This window comes from Simochromis diagramma, unplaced genomic scaffold (assembly GCF_900408965.1).
Source record: "Simochromis diagramma unplaced genomic scaffold, fSimDia1.1 OVJJ01000421.1, whole genome shotgun sequence".
NCBI classification, from domain to species: Eukaryota; Metazoa; Chordata; class Actinopteri; order Cichliformes; family Cichlidae; genus Simochromis; species Simochromis diagramma.
In genome coordinates, this window is record NW_024387250.1 from 4,823,394 (window position 1) to 4,842,084 (window position 18,691).

The window sequence follows — 18,691 nt, forward strand, 5'->3', positions numbered from 1 at the left end:
GATTACGGTTTCGGGGCACCTCTGCACATGAACCCTACGGTTCTTCTGAGTGCTTGATGAAGACCACACAGCTGGAAACTACACTACATCTTCTCAACAAGACAGTAACAGTGCATGATATGCCTTATAATGAAATGATGGGGATTAAAAAGTGAGTGTGAGCAGAGACGCGTTACTTTGTAAAGGGGGGTCATGGAAACAGAGCATCGATATTACAGTGACTGGAATGACAGGGAATCTGGGTGCTCTCTCGGGTTATGCTCGTGTAATATGACATGCGTGTGGGTGCGAAGACCTACTCACTCGACCAGTGCTCCCACTCACTCACTCTACAAATCGAGCGTTCCGTGTATCACTCACACGCTGCGTGAGCCGAGAGCGCTTTCTGTCTCTCATTCATCCCAGTGAAGGCTGCTCACACTTTTTTCTTCTTCTCTGTCCCCCTCTTTCTTACTTCAAGCTGGGATAGCTCGCTTTGTGTGTGTGTGTTTTCTCTCCCTCTATTTGTTTCCTCTCCGCGGTGCCATTCGCGCGGAGTAGTGTTGGATGATATCAACAGAGCTTCGTTCCTTCTTACCTCCGCGATACCGAGGATTGGAGAGGAGTCGCTAGGGGACAAGCGCATCACGACAGACGGCGGCGCGAGGGAGTTTTTCTTGGAGGGGGACATCGCAGCTTAAGACGAGGAACAAATCAAACAGCTACACTGGGAGGACTGGCGCTAAGTTTTGACGGATTTCGCGGTGCAGGTGCGCAGGTGCATCGGGTTCGCGGAGAGGAGTCAGTGCCTCTGCGGAAGGTGAGCGATGGACTCTAAACTCCACCGTCGCTATGTCCCCCCATCAGTTTGTTCATTGGATGACTTGTTGTATTGATTGGCCTTGTTTGATTTTTTGTTGTAGAATACCTAAGTTTTTACACCACTCAGAGCATCACGTGGAATTGCTGGGATACTCATCGTCGGTTTGGGGAAAACCTTTGCAAACTTTGTTTTTGTTCTCTAACTGTAGGCAAAGCAGAAACGTGGTATCAGTGTATGTTGACGTACAGCCATGCTGCTGCATGGTGTCACAGGTTTTCATCTAATGCTCATAACGTCTTTCTTAGCTGCTTTATTATTTAAAAAAGCAGCACTTTGAGTTATTTATTATTCATTCATCCACTGGGGCCATCTCTGAGTGTGTTGAACATGATAAGTTAAACTGATGTGGAGAAATCTGATTTGGGTCTGCAGCTAAAAATTGTTTTCATTGCCGGTTAATCTAGGTTGTTAATTTATTTGTCTGGTCTACAAAATATCAGAAAAGCCGTCAATCACAGGATGCCAGAGTCTAAACATTTGCAATCTAAAGAGTGGAGTGACACAAAGAGAGCAGATGCAACACTGGAAAACTGAAACCAGAGAACAGATGGACTGCTGGTTAAATGACTTTAATGAACAGTGCATTGCTGAAATAGTATTAGATTAATTTCCTTATTGGAATGATTTAAACATCCCAGGTCGAGTTCACTTTTCAGTTAAGTTACAGAAAGTTGAGCTTGAGTTTAAATTGTGTGCAGGAAATTTTCTCATTCTGAAACTGTTCAAAGCATCTGGTCCACATTCAATGACTTCCTGTGAAACATGAAAATGAGACGCGTCGGATGTAATATGGATTAGTTTTGATGCTGCTTCACTGCTCCATATCCATTCTCATTTAGAGCACTCTTGTTGCTAGCATCTGTCACTTTGGGAGGAATGTCCAGTCAGCTTGATACCGGGTGTCTGTAGCAGAGTGATAAGAGCTTATGGTCTTTTCAGGCATTCACCTACCCGTCAACAGGACAGACACACACATACAGACACACATAAACAGCACAGGCTTTCCTTAAAAATCCCTCACTTAAGCACGATGTGATGAAATATGAATTTGGACAATTACACTTACTAATATCGCATGCGGCCATCACCTCAGTGTCCTTTTCAGTCTTTTGTTTTGTCCCTAAAATGAGCATATATGACTTCCACTGAGTGGCACTGGTTCAGTTTTTCCCACATTTGCCTCAACTGTCCGAACAGCACTGAACCTTCATGCTCTGTTTACATAGAGTTACACTATCGATCACAAGTCATCGCAAGTGATCTTCAGTCCTACACTGTGATCGATTCAGCCAGCACTGACTTTTACTGTACTTTAGGTCAGTGCAGCAGGAAGGCAGGCAGGCAGGTGGGCTGGGTCTCTGAGCACTGGAACGGAAAAGAAAAACACCCTCTGAAGGCAACAACTAACTAATCGTTCATATCACTGTGAAATTTGTTAAATACTTACAGTAAAAGGTTCCCAGTTCAAAAATATGAGAGCTAAAGCAGATGAATCATTGCAAAGTGCCAGTTTATGGACATAGATTTAACAAAAAGTATCTGAGAGGATTTAAAGTACATAGAGTGCTAAATCATCTACCACTGCTTTACAACATATTCATTTATTTACAATGGTAAATATGTTTTATGCTTTACATTCTATTGTATTCTTCTCTTTCGGGTTCATGAAGAGTATAATGGCTCATTTAACGTATTGTTATTGACGCGAATAGAATTGTTCCAGCTATTTGTGCCAGTTCCCTCTATGATGAACAACAGAGTTCATAGTCTAATTAAAGTTTTTAAATCACCCTTCACAAAATAAAGCAAATTAACAGGCATGCTCATTATGCCACACATTATGCCGTGCCGTTGTTCTTCCCAATTCTGAGGCGTCTAGAAGTATGGTTGCCTATTTCATTCTCCCCCTCGCTTTCTCTCTGAGCCTCTCTGGTGAAGAATCTGATTAACCAACTGGCATAATTCACCCTGTCCTAAAGGAACAAATGGAAGAGCAATGTTGTTCTTGAAGAATGGCCCCTTTTTCCTTTCTAAATATAAATAAAACATATGAAGGAAAAGACACAAACGCTGACACACACACACACAGAGTCCGAGGGCAATAACTGAAGCTGTGATGCTCTTGAAAGACGCTGCAGCTTCATTACTTTCTGTAATAGGACAATGATTGATTGAGCGTGTGCGTATGTACATGCAGGTATATGTGTGTTTATCTTCCCGGGTGTGCGATTGCTCCATTTTCTTTAGGATTGATAGAGCATCATGTGTAGGTGTGCGTCTTTGTGTGTATGTTTTCCTCTCAGAGTGCTCCATAGCAACAGGCAGCATATCTTCTTCAAATATCTTTTTCTCAGTCACTGTGAGCCCTGACCTTACTGCTCACTGTGTGCTGTCTTTGCACGGGTGCATCTGCTTCTGTGTTAATAAGTGTACGTGCAAGAGAGACCATGTACAGTACATCAGTGTGTGGGCCATTTGGCCTCTCATTAATAGCAGCATAGTAAGTAATATGGACCCGCTCGCTCTGACTGTCTACACAATCAAGATACTGAGTCCGTCTCATAGCAGCATCAATGCATTGCCAACTAGAGCTTTTTGTTCTCCTTTTTCTCTCAAACAAAGTAGATATCATCAAAACTATGCAATACTGACATTGATTTGTAATGCTTTGAACAAGTGGCAGTTTATCATTTTTAGCCTTTTTTATGTATCTCTCAAAGGAAACAAGAGCGACATCTCAAATATACATCTTGACACGGTTGTCGTGTTGTGTTAATATCGGGGTTAGACTAATAACTGGTTACGTATTTCATATCCGGGCATAGCAGCTCTTTAGAAATCAATTTTCTTTTGCTCCATCACCGTGTTAGGAAACTGGCCTGCTGCCAGATAGGGAGGGAACATGGGGAGGAGAGGGGAATATTGTGGGTGCATTAGTGAATGAGCAAAGAAAAAAAAAATGCTTATCAGATGTAGAATTCATGCTTTTTGTTTTTTATTTCTTTTTCAGACTCAGTTCTCAAAAACACACTCACACCAAAAGGAACAGATGCGAGTCGAAGAAGCAAAGAGACTTTATACAGGCTATTTATATAGGCTAGGTGCTGCAAGGTCATACCCTATTTACTTCATGCCAGTGTGTGTCTCTGTGTGTATACATCTGTGATGCACAGCATGTTTTTTACATTCAGTCATATCAGTATCACGTTGCTTTGTGAGGACGTGTGTGTGGCCATCCATGCACACACAGCGTGAACACAGTGCTGCGAGTGTGCTAACTTTGTCGATAGCAGTACAATGTTCATGTGGAGGCTGTACAAACTCATATACCTATAACCTTGCTGCTCTATAAAAGAATCGGTGCTGTACTGTATTGAAAATATTTCTCAAACGCGAAATAAAAAAACCAGCTTTTCATTTTTAATTGGATTCCCAAACTCACACGAGGTGCAACTGCAAAGTTCCATAACTCTGCTTGATTTAAAGTAGGTCAATCTCCCATTCAAGGTCATCTCTTATTGCAGGGCTGCACCGCTCCCAGCTGTTATTCTTTGATCACTGCCTGCAGCCCTGTTCTGATCTGATCACATCTATAAATTTACCATCAAAGTGACACAGAGAGAAAACGACTTCTCTGGTCAAACTTACCTAGCTTTTATATGAAGGATCACCACTGATGTTTAAGCTAGGTCTCTGGCTTTGACCCAAAACCAAAACACTCACTCCAAAAATGCCATGGAAGTGAGTGTTTATTAACGTTTAATGCTTTAACTCCTGAAAGCTTGCTTGACCACTGAAGCTCTTTTTGCAACTGAGCAGATTCTGTCATATTTCAGGCCTATTTAGTTAACAAGAGTGATCTCTGCCTGTGGAGTTTGACTTGGAAAAAAACCTGGAAACAATTCTATTGCTCATATATCCACATCTTTATTGGCACATACTGAAGTGTCAAAACGTGGATATCTAGATTGAATGAATACCTGCCATAGGGGGAGAGGCAGGTTACACTCTGGGCAGGTTGCAACTCTGTTGCAGGGCTAACACAGAGATATACATATGGGCAATTTAGAATCACCAACTCAGCCTAACCTAACCCCACTAACTGCATGCAAGCCAGAATACCTAGATGAAACACATGCAGACACAGGGAGAACAGAAAGCAAGAAAGACCTTGTTGTGAAGCAACAGTCCTAACCACTGTGTCATCATGCAGACTTGTGGAGGAAAGCATTATTTTAAAAGTTACAGAATGTTTAAGTTTTAGCTCAACTTAAAATGGCTTAAAGTTTTAGTTGCTTTCTTGTCTGGTTAATTTCAACATGGAGTTTATTCCCTTTGTTTCAGGAGTTGAGCTAGTTGCAGTAATCAATCTCATTAATTGCTTCCCTGATCTTGGAGCTGCAGCTGATGGAAGTACAATTCTCAAACAAACACCCAAGGGCCAAGCAAGCTCTAAAAGTCAAGCCTCTATTTGTACTGAAATTTTAAAAAAAATTAAAAAAAAAAAAAAGCACACTGAAAAAAAATCTCTACAGTGCAAAATTTATACAAAATTAATTGTCAAATTTGAAGTTGCAGGCAGCATCCTTTATCACAACTGCAGTTACCAGGCTTGGCTCTGTGCAGCTGAACAGCTCTCTGCGCATACACCAGCAATTAGTGGTGTACAGTATTTGTACACTTTAATGTTGCATCAGATAATATTGCCTGCTGACATGCAAGAGTAAAATTGTCACGCAAAAGTAACATCAGTGGGTTTGTCACTTCAGCTTGCATTCACACACTTTACACAGGCACACATTACACACATATATAAAACAGAAGCCCTGTGACTGACAGATGATCGTACCATGATGTTTTTGTAACGTCCTCTGAGGATGTAAATAGAAAATCAACTCTCAGCTGTATTGTACTGTATCTACTCACACACCTGCTTCATAGTCAGACATGCGATAAGAAGACATGCAGTTATTTAACTGAATGATGCTGTGGGATAATCTGTATGTATTGATGCTTCTGTGAATTTTGAAGCTAAACAAGCTTGTTTTGGTAATTAGGAAGAGCGATTGGCAATTAGCTTTATGAAATCATGTCAGCGTTATGTGGCTTGTGTCGTTTTAGTTGTTCCATTAAATTTTATGCCCGATTAATTTTTTACTTCTGTGTCTTTCCAGTATGTTCTCGTATTGTGTGCATCTCCCTCCTGCTTGGTCTCAAATGTATATCTTTCGCATTGAGGTGCATGTTGCCTCTTGGGAAATCTGTCTGCTTGCTCACTTCTGCTCTAATCTGCTTGTATAATATGGTTTCTATGTGGAAAAAAAGGAACAATATTATTCCTGTATGACTTTTTGTTTGGACTTGGGAAAATATATTCATGAAAATACTGACTTATCTTTAGTGCCTTGATCCCACTTCCATTCACTGCCTGTCAGAACGGGTCTCTGTGTGTATAGCTGCTGCCATAATGTACACTGAGACAACCATTAAAAGCCAAAATCCTTGCAGCATGTTCTTTTGTACAAAGTTCCTCTCCACTTTCGTGCTTATATTGGATCTTCAGACTGTTCTTTGATGTCACATAGTTTTTTGGGGGGAGTGCCATCCAAATACCAAGTCTGCATTTTGTCAAAAGTTGTTTTACCTTTTTCAAATAGAGATTTTAAAATGAAAACATGTCCAGAAAGTCCCATAACATAGAAAAAGAACATCTGGTCAAAAGGGGGCAAACTATATAAGCATATAAAAGGAAAATCCAATCAGTTGCTAATGAAACTGATAAACCCCAACAGTTTTGTTGCTTTCTAACATGGCATTTCCCATATGTTAAAGTAACTTAACAGCCCCCATTCAAATTTCAGGCTGCCTTCGGTCTCCCACCATTAACTCAGTTTGCCTAGAAGTCTGTTACTGAATACACACACACAGGCAGAGAGACACTACGCGGAAATGTGAGCTGTTAAACTGCAAACCTAACTTTGCCCAGGATAATGGTCTTCTTTCTCCCTCTAATGAGCCCATATTATGGCCTAAAGGGTTAGATCTGTTATTAATACCATTAACAACTAATGGTCCACTGAGAGAGATTTTCAGAGATAAAACTAACAGAGTACCCTCATGAATACAAGGGTCTCATCAAGCCAGAGAGGTTATAAAATATAAATGCATTGATAAATAGAGATGACTAATAGACACTTTCACTTATGGAAAATCAGACACACACAAAACACAAAAGCACCACTGAAGCATTTGATCTATTCAATCCACACCAGTACCGATCTGCCTTCAGTATCACTGCCTAGAGAACCAGTCTGTCTCTCAGAAGTACAGAGGAGCTGAAAGGAGAGCGTTCAGATAAACTGTCTTCACCAAGCTGACTGACAGCATAAATATTCTTAATGGAAACACTAAAATGAAGCAATAAACAGTGTTGATAGATTTAGTCGTTTCATTGATCGCTTTGTATTGACAGCAAAGCCAGAAAACAGGTGCATAATCAGAGTCTAAACTCTAGTAGTCTGTGTGGATTGGTGCATTTAATAGAAGTAAATATCTATGTACCAGTGTACCTTAAAAAACTGAATATCGTCAGATGCATCTTACCTGTGCTAACTGTGCTTTCGTCTGAAAATGCCTCTTTTCAGATTTAAAAGAATTTTGTATTTCATTTGGAAATCGGGGTCCCAGAAACTGGAGGAAGGATTGAGAGGCACAGAATCCAAAGTGTTTGATGTCCAATGTGAAGTTTCCACAGTCTATGATGATTTGGGCTGCCATGGCATCTGCTGGTGTTGGTGGTGGTTGGCTCACTGTGTTTTTGTCATAGACAGCAGCCCATATTGTGTATTCTGCTAAAAAGACATAACACCAAAACCATAAACATTGTTAAAAGGCTCAGTGGTTCTAATGAGTTCAAATCAGCTACAGCTACCTGAGCTGCCAGCCATCTGTCAAAGCTGCCAAACCCCTGATAAGTTACACTGAAAAATTCTTGTGCGTTGCACAATAGACGTAATTGAGTCTGTATGCTAAAGGCTGACTAATCAGGAAAATGTGTTTTTACAATTTTGTTTTGTTTCTGTTACGCTTATTTTGTTAAGTCACTATTACTGTTATTATTACTATTATAATGATCATCTCCTTGGCTGGGATAAGCTCAGAATTCACATATACATCCATCTCAAATATTACATAAAATACCAGTATATACCTCTCAGACGAATGTGAGTCTCCAACTTTAGGTTTCACTAAAATTCATTCCAGTAGTAAGGTGCATAATACTGCAGCTTATCTCCTCTTCTCTCCCAAGAGTGGATAAGTCGAGCCTACACCATCTTTCATGAATAATCCCTGCCCTAAAAGGGCATATTTCCACCACTGGGAGAGAAAAGAGGCAAATGAGATGAAGATAAGAGACAGTGAGATAAAAAGCATACTGTGACTGTCTTTGACTAACAGTATCAGAATTAGGGATGAGATTGGTTGTACCATGTGAGTGATTACACACTCATGGTTTTCCAAAATAAGTGGCCAAAAATGATGCTGCAATCAGTATTTATGTCATTTAAACTTTTTTAAACAGTTGATGTTATGAAATTTCTTACTTTAACATTGCAGTGGCAGTTGTCAAGCAGTCACGATTATTGTGCGTTTATATTGTGTGCTCTTTGGTCATGGCTGACAGAGAAGATTGTTTTAAAAGTCTGGTATTTTCTTTAATTAATGAACAAAAATTTAAAATGAATTAAAAAAGGAAAGAAAAAAAGTCAAAGATTATGTGCATGCAAACAGTGTAATACCTACAGGGTCAACATTCAATTCAATTCAATTCAAATCAATTTATATATTGCTCATTTACAACAACAGTTGCCTCAGATCGCTTTATATCATAAGACTCTACATAACACAGAGAAAAACAGAGAAAACCCCAACAATTAGATGACACTCTACGAGCAAGCGAAAACTCCCTTTTATCAGGAAGAAACCTCCAGCAGAACCAGGCTCAGAGGAAGCAGCCGTCTGCCATGACTGGCTGGGGTTGAGGGTAGGAGGACAGGACCTGGAGGAGAGCCAGAGATTAATAATAAGTAATGATTAAAATCCTGACATTTTATAAATCTAGAGCAGTCCAGCTTTTTTGACTTATACACCAAACTGGCTGAAGTACTGACCTCGGTTCAAGGTAACATTCACTCCTCAGTCATTATAGAAGGAAACTCGGACAAGAAGTATAGCATCTCAGAGCTGTCACCAAGGTTATTGTGAGAAGATTTCAGGACTTGACGGGGCAATTGTCACTCAGCTTCGCAACGCAAATTGATGTGTGAGAACTGTAAAATGTATTAAAAAGCACAAATGCACAGAAAAAATGCAGACATAAATTTAGAAGATCACACAGCCAATTTTGGAATAAAGCATTGTTGATTTTCTTTCTGCTTCGCAATCACACACTCTCTTCTTTTACTTCTTGATTGAACTTGTTGAATTTAACTCTGGGGAACAGACGGGACCTCTGTTTCCATATCTTAAGCTTTTGGCTTTATTTTTTTTTATTTGACAGCAAATCCATTTGCTTGTACCCACGCTGTATTTGAGGTTGTGTACGTATGCAGTTTGCAGTATTTAACAAGAATAGTACAAAGTAAGCTCCTGCAGTGCAAACAGAATGAATGTGTATTTGGATTCAGACTCTGGCTTCAGCTCCTTTGAAGACTTTGTTCCCTCAGTCTATTACCTTTGATTGCTACTGTACAAAGGGGAGGGTTATGAATCTTGGAGCATGTGTGCGTGTGTTTGTGTGTGTTTGTGTGTGTGTAGGGTTTTGACAAAGGGGAGACAGTGTTGGGAAAGATTATATTACCAGGCGTGAAACAAGAAAAAAAACTGTAATGTGGAACATCAAAGTGACGCCACAGCGCCTTTGCGACATAGGGTTCCATATTATTAACCTCCAACCCTTGCTCTTGTCATTGCGGCTTGTGACTCATTCGACAGGTCATTGGCTCACAGGCTGATGTCAATATTTCAACGTCCGTATGCATAATATGACAGTTAAATGAGGGGAGCACTTTATTTTGAATGAGATAGAAGCTGTATGAAAATGTGAGCACAGAAAATGGAAGAGGAGGAGAGACAGTCCAGCTCACAGCAGCTACCCCCTGATGGAGCATAAATGAATAAACTGAGAAATGGGGGAAGGGAAGATAGGATCTTGTAAAAAAATGTCTCAGTTTTTTTCTTTTTCACCCTCTAAGTTCATCTTAAGGACACATTTTACCAAAAAAGGCGCGCTGTCAGGCTATAAAAAAATGTATCTGTGATAGGAGTAGTGTCTCTAAAGTTCCCCACTGGGCAAATACTTGATGCTATATGTTTGTCTACAGTAGGGTAGGGCTTTTGTTTATTACACTATCTAGTTGCAAGTACTATTACAACCTAATTAATATTCTAAGCTTATGTGACAAAAACAGCCCCACTAGCTGCATTTATTAGAAAGAACAAAAAGTTCCTTCTATTCCAAGGCCAGCTATTTAATGAAGAGTGGGCCAGAGGCTGAGATTCTAAGGAAGTTTCGAAGTTCACATCGATGTTAAATACTTGATGTGGTCTTAAAAGAGCGTTCCCTTTTGTCTTTATATTCCTTCCGATGAAGACAGAAGGTTTGTGCATGTGCCGGCTAAGACTCATTTACTTTTTATAGTTCTGTCCAATTGAGTTTGGAGGTTTTTTCATTTTTAATTGGAGATGCTGCTTTTGTTTTCTGTCTTCACTTTAACTCTTAAAGACTTTTAACTTTCTTTCACATTTTAATTCTAAGCCTTGTTTTTGCTTTCATACACTATATTGCCAAAAGTATTGCCTAGTCTGCCTTCACACACATGTGAACTTGAGTGACATCCAATTCTCAACCTATAGTGTTTAATGTGACGGCAGACCATGCTTTGCGCTATAACAGCTTCAACTCTTCCAAGAAGGCTTTCCACAAGGTTTAGGAGTGTGTTTATGGGATTTTTTTTACCATTCTTAAGAAGCTTATTATTGGGGTCAGGCAATGATGTTGGATGAAAAGGCCTGGCTCACAGTCTCCACTCTAATTCTTCTCAAGGGTGTTCTATATGGTTGAGGTCAGGACCCTGTGCAGGCCAGTCAAGTTCTTCCACACCAAACTTGCTCATCCATGTCTTTATGGACCTTGCAACAACCCCACACCATAATCCCTATTCACCAAACTTTACACTTGGCACAATGCAGTCAGACAAATACTGTTTCAAACCCAGACTCGTCGATCTGAAGGCCACACTAAGTCTGGAGGTTTGTACTGATTGTTTATATGAGATGTTCATAGAAGCAGTCTACCTAGGTGCTTGATTTTATACATCTGTGGCCATGGAAGTGATTATAACACCTGAATTCAATGATTTGGATGGAGGAGTGAATACTTTTGGCAATATAGTGTACTTTTCTCAAACCTTGTGTGCTACCCCATCAGGTTCCAAGCTCTTCATATCTATTGCCCTACCAGACCCTTCAAACCCCTGTCCACATCTGCATGGGTATTCTGAAACACATCTTTTCTATGTTTTTTGGCCTTTGGTCCACACATTCATTGCATTTTAGGTGACTAAAAGCATCCCGTCTGTGCAGATGCTGTGTCAATCAGCAATATTCTTCACTCTCATTGGTAGTTGATACAGTGGCTCGCTTGTTTAGAATGTCACAGAATGTCATTCCCTTTCATGGTTACAGCAAATCACTTCCAGTGTGTATCCAGCTTCATTAGATCATCTGACAACTTCACATCAGAACCTTTTCTCTAGAATGTCACAATGAGATTTCCATTGTGTAGGAGGACCAGGCCTCAAGGGCTGGTGTCCTGCAGTATTTAGATGTGTCCTTGATCCAACAGCTGATTTAAATGGCTAAATCGCCTCCTCAACATGTCTTGACGTTTTCCAGACTGGTAATGAACTAATCATTTGATTCAGGTGTTTTGACCCCGGGTGATATCTAAAACCTGCAGGACACCGGCCCTTGAGGCCTGGAGTTCCCCACCCCTGTCCTACACCAAAGCAATAAAAGAGAAATAATACATTTCAAATACATTTCCTGTGAAGTAGCATGACTTTATACTTGGAGGACAGAACAGGTAGATTGTGAATAGGTAGACTTCTAAAAGGACAATTATTGGTGTTATCAAATGTACAGCCTTTTGTTGCTCCCATCCCAATTTTTTTTTAAATGTGTTACAGCCATTGAATTAAAATTACTTTATCTTTTTCTTATTTCTATATTTTTCAGGGTTCTATTGTAAATACAAACTAGAGTAACATTGTCATTCTGAAATCATTTTATTTTGTTTTTATTTATATTTTGCAGTCTCCAAACTTTTTTGGAATTAGGGTTATATATTGAATTTTGGTTTAATAAGTAAAATGACTGTGAAACAGTACTGTTGCAGAATTCTCAACACTTTATTTATTTATTTATTGGACAAAGTCACTGCAAGTCTATGAAAAGCCACTAAATGAGTTAAGTTTGCAACAATGAGGTGAACTGAAGCATAATGATTAGTACAACGAGTCCTTTATGAGCCCTAATATACCCTTTTTGCTGATATGGTGGCATTTAGCTGATGTGATTCTGTCACTAATAACACTTTTTCAGGAGCAAGTCTAAAAAATGACATGTTTCATTTAAGTTATCACTGAAACTGTATGCACTATCAACAACCTTTTGGTGCAAGTGTAAGCCAAATAATTACTTTCTAAATTGCATTTCTGTCTGTTCATGTCAATTCAAGGAGAGAAAACTCTAAAATGCAAGCTCTATATGGAAAGTTTTGGCAGTACAACAGTTGCTCTCCTTCAGCTACAGCATGCTGGGAATTGTGAGCTGGGCAGACTGTGTGTGCCATTTTTATTAAACATGCACAATTTGTTAACTCTCACCAGAGGTTAAGTCTAGTTCTTAATCAGTCTTCCTATATCAACAGAACACATTACTTCTCTGCTGACTCTGTACAGTCCAGTGCATCAGCCACTTCTCTTTTTACAAATTCTGTCAGAAGAAAATCACAGTGGATGAAATCTTTGAGCTGCCTCTTCTAATCCTTGTCCAGTTTCTTGTGGTAGCCCTTCTGATAGCTACCGATCAGTAGTTCAAGCTTTGGCCCAGGAATTTTGTTTTGCTGTGCTGGTGCTGCCAGAAATTACCACCACACTTTCCCCTTTTCCTGCTGATGCAGAGTTAGTGGCCAATGTAGAATCACCTCCACCCATTCTAGATTGGCTCTTTTAAACAATATTGATTAAAAACGACAAAATTATAATGTTACTGTGCATTTTTAAGTCAAAATTGAAATACTTAAAAGTGAATTACGAATTATATTGCAATTGTTATTGCTTTTGTAAGTGTTATTGGCTCATGCACATACAAGTTGAGAACAGTTAAGTCCTTAATGACTGTATGAATTAATTGGGTTGCAGCAATAATTCATACCATTCGTCACACACCAAAATATATGTCATGGATCAGTTCTTTGACGTAAGAGTCTATTAATGAACTTCCCCAAGTTTGCAAGTTTGGCAGGAAATCCATGTGTTCACACTATTTTAGTTACCAAACGGTTTTATTACTAAGAAGTAGCTCATTAAGAAAATAGCTTTTCTGGGCTTGACTATACAACAGCTTCACTCCCACTCCCCTTCTATTTAAAAACTCTCTTTATTTTGTCACAAGTGATCACGTCGTCTGCAATGACTTCTGCATGCATCCAAGTGAAAAAAAAGGTTCTAAATTAATCTAACAAGACAAAATCAAAAGATGAGCTGAAGGTAAGCTTTCCACTGATACTAAATACTAAATATATAATACATGCCCTGTGGTTCAAATTGATACTAAAGCAGGAAGAGCGCATCTATTTAACCCTCCTGCTGCCTCCCCAACCTTTTTTTTCCTCTTTTCTTCCATCTTCAATTAGGTATCCCACTATCTGTCTCTCCATCTTTTCGCTTCATTGGGTCTGCCATTCTATTAATCTTGCTAACAGATTGCCTCTATTAATTAGTCTACATCCCCCATCTTGCATGTAATATTCAGAGGTAATTGAGATATTAGGAAGATAAGGATATTTCTGCAGTCACAATCATTTTTAATTAGCCTAAAGATTAAAAGATAGACTCGTTTCCGCCTGGCTGACGTCCAGGCTGGCAGTGCAAGGTCTTTTCCTGTCACAAATTTATAGGAGGTTGCAAATTCTGCTGCAAATTTAATGTGTCAGTTTCCAAGATATATCTGTTCCATCATGCCTCATAGGACACTTCACGTTGTGGAGGTAATAATGCATCTAGGCCTCCAGACAAAACAAGTTTACAGCTTGTCATCTGTGGCATATGAGATTGAATATTGTGCCTCTCAAGCATGTATAACTTACTGAACACAAGTAAAGATGATAGTAAATTCTGTTACTGTAAATCAAATGCAGTGCCTTTTCATTTTAACGTGCATTATGTGGGTCTCACTGCAGCTTCAATTAGATAATGAAAGAAATGTCCATACAGCGTGTCTGCAGTTAATTGGAAGGTCCAGGGTGCACTAAACAGACAAGATGAACAGACAGGAGTAATTACCACTAACTCTGTGTCTGTGTGTGTGTGTGTGTGTGTGTGTGTGTGTGTGTGTGTGTGTGTGTGTGGAGCATTGTGCAAACATATTGGCTAAATGGAATTAAACACTAGGTGTGAAACAAAGAATACCAATTCATTTTCCCTGCTGACACGTGGAGTACATTTTGTCTGATCTCATCACAAATGTTGTAATTCTCAAGATAGACAAAAGGCCCTATTCTTTCAAAATTACCAGAGCTGACCTCGGCAGGATCCTTGTACTTCGTAGCTGTGAAAGACTTTGCCTCTACAAGCCCTCCGACCTGCCACTTCCTTTGCGAAAAGACCTCAGACGGTTTTAATGGCTTTGGTTTGTTCACTATTCCCTACAGACCAGTTACTCACTCTTAACATGTCAGAGCAGTGCCTATAGGGCGCACATAATGAAGAGAATAGAAAATTGAACATAAGACCCCAGAGCAGATCATTAAGCTGTTTCTATTATTGTACTCTGTATATAAGCAAAGCACTGTACTAGGCTTCGAGCCATCACTCCCAGTAGGATGCTCATGTTTCTATGGTTTAAGTGGTTCCCAGCGCTCACCAGGTATAAACACACCTTTTCTCACAGGGAAATGTTACTGGAAACAGGTTCACAGAGATGTTAAACCCTCTCTCTGCCTTACAACATTATTACTTTCCTTCCAGTGTTCAAAACTTCCTGGGAGTTTCAGTTGCTTACAGCATTTCCATTACATACACTACTGCTTATTATGGTTGGCACAGCTGAAATTTTTTACCTGGTTCATTTTTACAAGAACACCTCCACAAGTTGCACTTTCTAAATGGCACAAAGCAGACTAAGATGAATATAGTAAAATCTAAGTTTAGCAGTCTAAGCGCGTTAATTTAGCTCATGTCTGTGGCAAAGGCAGTAGAAACACAAGCACGAGAATAAAAAGAAAGCATGGTTCCAAATATCTATCGTAAACCAGTCATTAGAAGCCAAGCTTAATGATTATTACCCTATTATTAAGTACCATAAGTGTTATGTACTTAGGTTGGGTGTCTAATTAAAAGGTAGCAAAACTGTGTACTGTAAGGAATTTTACTGAACCATGCAAACTCTCACTGAGGTTGGTTCACAATATGATCGGGATATTAATAAAAAAAAACTTCACCCAGAGTAAAAATTCTGCCCAAATGATTTGGGGTAAATTAATGCGCACATTTTAAGAATACATCTATGATGTCACAAGCTCATTAATGTCTAAAATAAAGTCGTGACTCATTTGTACTTTTCCCTGTTCACATTTGTGCAAAGAAGCAGACATTTGTGCTTCATTATTTCTGAAGTCATCACATTCTCATTTGTCTGGCCTGTAATGCTAATAAAAATAAAAGCAGAAGGTAGTCAAAAAGGTTTCTTCTTGTTTTTTTGGTGTGTTTTTTTTTTTTTTTTTTTTGCATAAATGTCCACTAACTATATGCAAACAAATCCATACTATGGTGTTTAATTTCTAAAGAAAACAGTGCAGAGTTATAGTTATTGTAATAAAACTAATAACAGTAAACACATATGATATCAGAAAATGAACAACAACACTGTATTTTTATGGTCTGTTATATATGGTTATATTTTGTCTCTAAAATACTGTAAGTAATTTTAAGAGTCCTTTAAAATGCTCCCAGTAAATTCTGACATTACATGGAAAACATGTATGAGGTTATCAACCTTAAACGCTGAGATAACTGTGATAGCTGAGCCAGCATGGTGAGGCTTGGATTTAAAAATTTAAATCTTCTGATCCAGATTTGAAGGAAAAACTTACATTACTGGTTTTATTACCAGGTTTGATTTATTCAATTACAATAAAATATACCTCAAATTAGGAATTTGTTAAGATTAGGGCAAAAGTAAATCACTTTAGTAAATCACATTCTTGTTTTTGAGTATTTGCACTTTTGATATTTAAAAAAGTCAGGAACCAATTCTGTTTTTCCTGCTGTGTCTGTCATCAATAAAACCATATCTAAGTAAGCTTTTGCTCTCAACATCATGTTAGAGCTCACTGAATATTTTTTTAAAAGTTTATTACTAAGTAAAATGCAGAAAACTCGCGCAAGAGCCTCAGGCCATTGTTTCCAAGTCTAGAGCCAAAATCCATGAGAAGATGTTCTGACAGAGAGGATCAACATATTTTAGGCTGCACTGTCATAATGAATCTGTCATTCTGAAGGAAAAACGATTTCTAAATTGAGATATTTGCATGCTCATGCATCTCAAACACACACAGTAAGGTTCACTGACATTTTATTCCGTCCTGCATTTTAATCATATTCATATTTGCATATGTTTGGGTGTGTATGTGTGTGTGTGTTTTTGTAGTCTCAGATGAAGATGAAGTCTGCGGGCGTTGTGGATGGAGGCTTGTTCACAGAGAGCTATTGTAACATCTGCAATGCCCAGCTCATCTCCGAGTCCCAGCGCACCGCTCACTATGAGGTGAGTCCATCTCCTCTGCTCAGTTTCTGAGGTATTTTCTCATATTATTCCAGAATAAACATGTGTTCAACAACTGAAGAAGACACAAAGGTTCTTATGCATAAAGCAAGCCAAAATGTTGCAACATTTACTGCATTTTTAGGCAGATTCCTGCGTGGTACATTTTGCAAATGCCTTATTTGTACCAATTTCTGCTTGTGGCGTTCAAAATAGTGCTCATCCATTAAACATAGTATTAATGCAGCACTGTAATGCTAGTTACTTGCACAACAACAAATGTGCACACACAGTTTTTATTTTAATGTAGTATAGCTTTCAGCAGACTCTCTCAGAGTAATTTATTGGATGGCCATTCAGCCCTTGCATTATTTAACTAGAATCTAAATGTGTGTGTTTGTGCATGTGAATGTGTGCTTGCGTGAGTGTACTGCATTAAAGTCGTACTTAATTACAAGATACAATTGGGATTAACAAGCAGACTAATGAGGGTGAGGCCCTTATCTAGGCAGACTAAAGCAAGGGCGATGATGGTGTGTACGGTAGGTTTCTGCATAGATGTGCACCTACAGTACGTCATTCACTTGTCAGTAATCTATTTCTGTCCCTCCCGAGCCTGACAAAAACACACAGCCTTGAGTAGAGCAGATGAATAGGCAAGCTGAGTCATTGCATTTCATCAGTTCCAAAAGGTCTCTGTAGAGGTTAGCAGATCAAGGAGACAAGGAAACAAATCATTTGCAAGCAGGAATATTTTGAATGTTATATTCTAATCAGATTGAGGGCAAAGATGGGCAAATTTACTAGGAGCACATTTCAAAAACAAAAATAATTTCTCATTTCCGACCAAAGGAAAAAAAAATGTCAGAAGTCCCACAGTTGTTCTTCAAACATCCCTAAATGTCTCACTTAAATAATTCATGCATCCTCTTTTGAGTTGAGATCATTTATATGTATTAAATTGTTGAACTTCAGGTAGTTGCTTCAGCTTGGACTAATGAAAATGGACTTAACTAATGAACAAAATCCAGGTCAATATCAGGCTGTCTTTAGCCAATTAGGGGTGTTGCTGTTGGTCAATAGGACCATCAAATGCATTATGTTCCAGCGCTTTATCGAAGGTTAAAACCAAAGGCTGAACAAACCCAGGTGTGTGACCTGTCTGTCAACTATAAGCCCAGCATGTGCCCCTTTGTTTCAGTCACAGTCAGTGGTTCTGTCTGCTGCATCAATAAGTGAATTCCTCACCTTCTTGAGCGTCTATCCTGAGATGCTCATTTCCTTCAGCCCTTCCTTTAATTAATAGCAACTCTATCTTGACACGCGTAACACGTCTGTTCTCAGTCTTCACCCTCTGCTGCAATGCCAAAATATCAAAGTGCCCTCCACTCTTGTACAGGTACTTCTACTTTATCTTCCCAGGGCCTGTCAGTTCAACAACATAAACATAGCGATTAACACATGACCAGATGACCAGGTCTGGTCTCAGACTAGAAATGTCAGTTTCACTTGGTAAGAATCTGGCACATCAATCAGTATTGACCTGCCTTTACTTAAGTTGCCAGTGTTTGAGTGCTTTAGGTTTTAGCACCTTATATGAAAGGTTTTAACTTTGCTTTGTGTGTTAAGGCATTGAGGGCCATTGCACTAGCTCTTCTTTTATCTTCAGTTTCATTTGTCACACACTTAAGCATTTGATTGTAAAGGTTATAAGAAAGATAT

The 18,691-nt window shown here is 39.1% G+C and overlaps 1 protein-coding gene across 5 annotated transcripts in view; it reads left to right on the forward strand.

Moving 5' to 3' along the window:
• Nucleotides 1–341: 341 nt before the first annotated feature.
• zgc:171482 (zinc finger protein) overlaps nt 342–18,691 on the forward strand; it is a 67,133-nt gene continuing 48,783 nt past the window's right edge. For 4 of the 5 annotated variants that reach the window (XR_005691519.1, XR_005691520.1, XM_040001474.1 and 1 more), the window contains exons 1-2: nt 342–799; nt 16,856–16,972. Coding sequence is in view for 2 of the 5 variants with exons in the window: in XM_040001474.1 (XP_039857408.1) it covers nt 16,862–16,972 (111 nt within the window). In the remaining 3 variants the exon portion in view is untranslated. The remainder of the gene's footprint in view (nt 800–16,855; nt 16,973–18,691) is intronic. The other variant, XM_040001477.1, reaches the window with a different exon arrangement.